Below are 2,104 nucleotides of genomic sequence, written 5' to 3'. Positions count from 1 at the left end.
TTCCAGTTATGGGCATATGCCGACTACTACCACAAATTTAGCCCTGTCGGCGGTGCAAACATTCAGAGTCAGCACCACCAGAGCCGCCGTCTCATCTCGCCACGCACGCTCCCCGATCTTCGCCATGGAAGCCGACTCCTCACCCTCGCCGCTGCGCGTCGTGGTCGTCCCGTGGCTCGCGTTCGGCCACCTGCTCCCGTACCTGGAGCTCTCCGAGCGGCTCGCCGAGCGGGGCCACAGCGTGAGCTACGTCTCCACGCCGCGCAACCTCGCCCGCCTCCCGCCGGTGCGCCCCGCCGCCGCGCCGCGCGTGGACCTCGTCGCCCTCCCGCTGCCGCGCGTCGACGGCCTCCCCGACGGCGCCGAGTCCACCAACGACATCTCCTACGGCGAGCGTAAGTTCCACTGGAAGGCCTTCGACGGCCTCGCCGCGCCCTTCGCGGAGTTCCTGGCCGCCGCGTGCGCCGACGAGGCCACCAGGCCTCACTGGATCGTCGCCGACTGCTTCCACCACTGGGCCGCCGCCGCCGCCCTCGAGCACAAGGTTCGGTCATCCAACCAGATCCACGAAATACGGCTACCTGCTTGCTGGTTTGTCGTTCCATGCATGTCTCATATCTAGCTCCATCGATCACCAGGTGCCATTGGCGATGCTTCAGCCGACCGCTGCTTCGATCGCCGCTGCGCAACGCCCGCCGTCGGTGCACCCCGACCCCGATGCCTCTGTGGTTGAACAGCCAGGAGCCGCGGCCGCGCGCGCTGTGCCCCGTTACGAACGGGAGGGGCATGCAGCGTTTACCACTGGCCATGGCGCGTCGTCGGGTGGTATGTCCGTCGTCCAACGCTTTATCTTGACAAAAGACGGGAGCACGGTAGCGGCCATGCGGAGCTGCATCGAGTGGGAACCCGAGACCTTCCCTCTGGCGGAGACGCTCCTCGGCAAGCCGGTCATTCCCCTCGGCCTTCTGCCTCCGTCAGCCGAGGGAGCCCGCCGTGCCGCCGCCCAAGGAGAAGAGCACGCCACCGTGCAGTGGCTGAACGCGCAACCGCCCGACTCCGTTATTTACGTCGCACTGGGAAGCGAGGTGCCGCTGCGCGTGGAGCAGGTGCACGAGATGGCGTTCGGGCTAGAGCTCGCCGGGACACGCTTCCTCTGGGCTCTGAGAAAGCCCAGCGGCGCCGCCGACGACGACAGCGCCGACATGCTCCCTCCCGGTTTCCAGGACCGCACCAGCGGCCGCGGGCTGGTGACCACGGGGTGGGTTCCCCAGATGAGCATCCTGGCGCACGCGGCCGTGGGCGGGTTCCTGACACACTGCGGACGGAACTCGCTGATCGAGAGCCTCCTGTTCGGGCACCCTCTGGTGATGCTGCCCATCTACGGCGACCAAGGGCCGAACGCGCGGCAGATGGAGGCGAAGCAGGTGGGGTTGCAGGTGGCGAGGAACGAGGACGACGGGTCGTTCGACCGCCATGGCGTCTCGACCGCCGTCCGGGCCGTCATGGTTGAGGAAGAGGCCAGGAGGGGCTTCGTGGCAGGCGCAGCAAAGATGCAGGCGGTCGTAGCTGATACGGAGCTCCACGGCAGGTACATCGATGAATTTGTCGAGCACCTCAGATCTTACGCCGCAGCAAGTGCAAACTGATAGCGGCTTCAGTTCAGAAAAACATCGCCACCTCTAGCTGAGACTCTGTACTTCATGAACAAGGAAAAACGATATGTGCTTCATGTCTGACTTACTGCATTTTAATTTTTTTTTATTATATCTGCATGGGAAAAAAACTTTGTATGCAGATTTGCGTTTTCTAATGCTTGATTTTAGGAATCTGGTAAGTAGAGAACACTGTACGAGCATATGGCAACTTTGAATGTTTTCAACATCAAGTTTAGTGACACGAGCATGGAAAATTGGAAACTTCCATGCTTCTGTCACGGCGGAAGATTGCCGTGCTTGTCCCTACCTTGCCGTCCTCTCGTCAATAAATTTGCCATGAAAAATGTTTTGGTTGCCATGTGCTCGAACCGTTCGGCACTTATCATTTTCGTAATTTTGCTTATGCATCAAGTTGATACAAATAGGAAAACTCGGACTCTACAACAAAA

At 60.8% G+C, this 2,104-nt stretch overlaps 1 protein-coding gene across 1 annotated transcript; it reads left to right on the top strand.

Annotated features, from left to right (window-relative positions):
* On the top strand, window positions 1–1,764 carry LOC119303723 (UDP-glycosyltransferase 91C1-like). The gene is made up of 2 exons (XM_037580860.1): window positions 1–544; window positions 639–1,764. Exons 1-2 carry the CDS (start codon window positions 17–19, stop codon window positions 1,644–1,646), a joined length of 1,536 nt encoding a protein of 511 aa, XP_037436757.1. The 5' UTR covers window positions 1–16; the 3' UTR covers window positions 1,647–1,764.
* The last annotated feature ends 340 nt before the right edge of the window (window positions 1,765–2,104 follow it).

The sequence above is a fragment of the Triticum dicoccoides genome, chromosome 5A (genome assembly GCF_002162155.2).
Source record: "Triticum dicoccoides isolate Atlit2015 ecotype Zavitan chromosome 5A, WEW_v2.0, whole genome shotgun sequence".
In the NCBI taxonomy this organism is placed as follows: Eukaryota; Viridiplantae; Streptophyta; class Magnoliopsida; order Poales; family Poaceae; genus Triticum; species Triticum dicoccoides.
This window is presented reverse-complemented; position numbering and strand designations above follow the sequence as displayed.

Coding starts and splice junctions, on each gene's coding strand:
- LOC119303723 (XM_037580860.1), top strand. CDS start 17: ATGCCGACTACTACCACAAATTTAGCCCTGTCGGCGGTGCAAACATTC. Junction 545..638: donor CCGCCGCCCTCGAGCACAAG/GTTCGGTCATCC, acceptor ATCGATCACCAG/GTGCCATTGGCGATGCTTCA.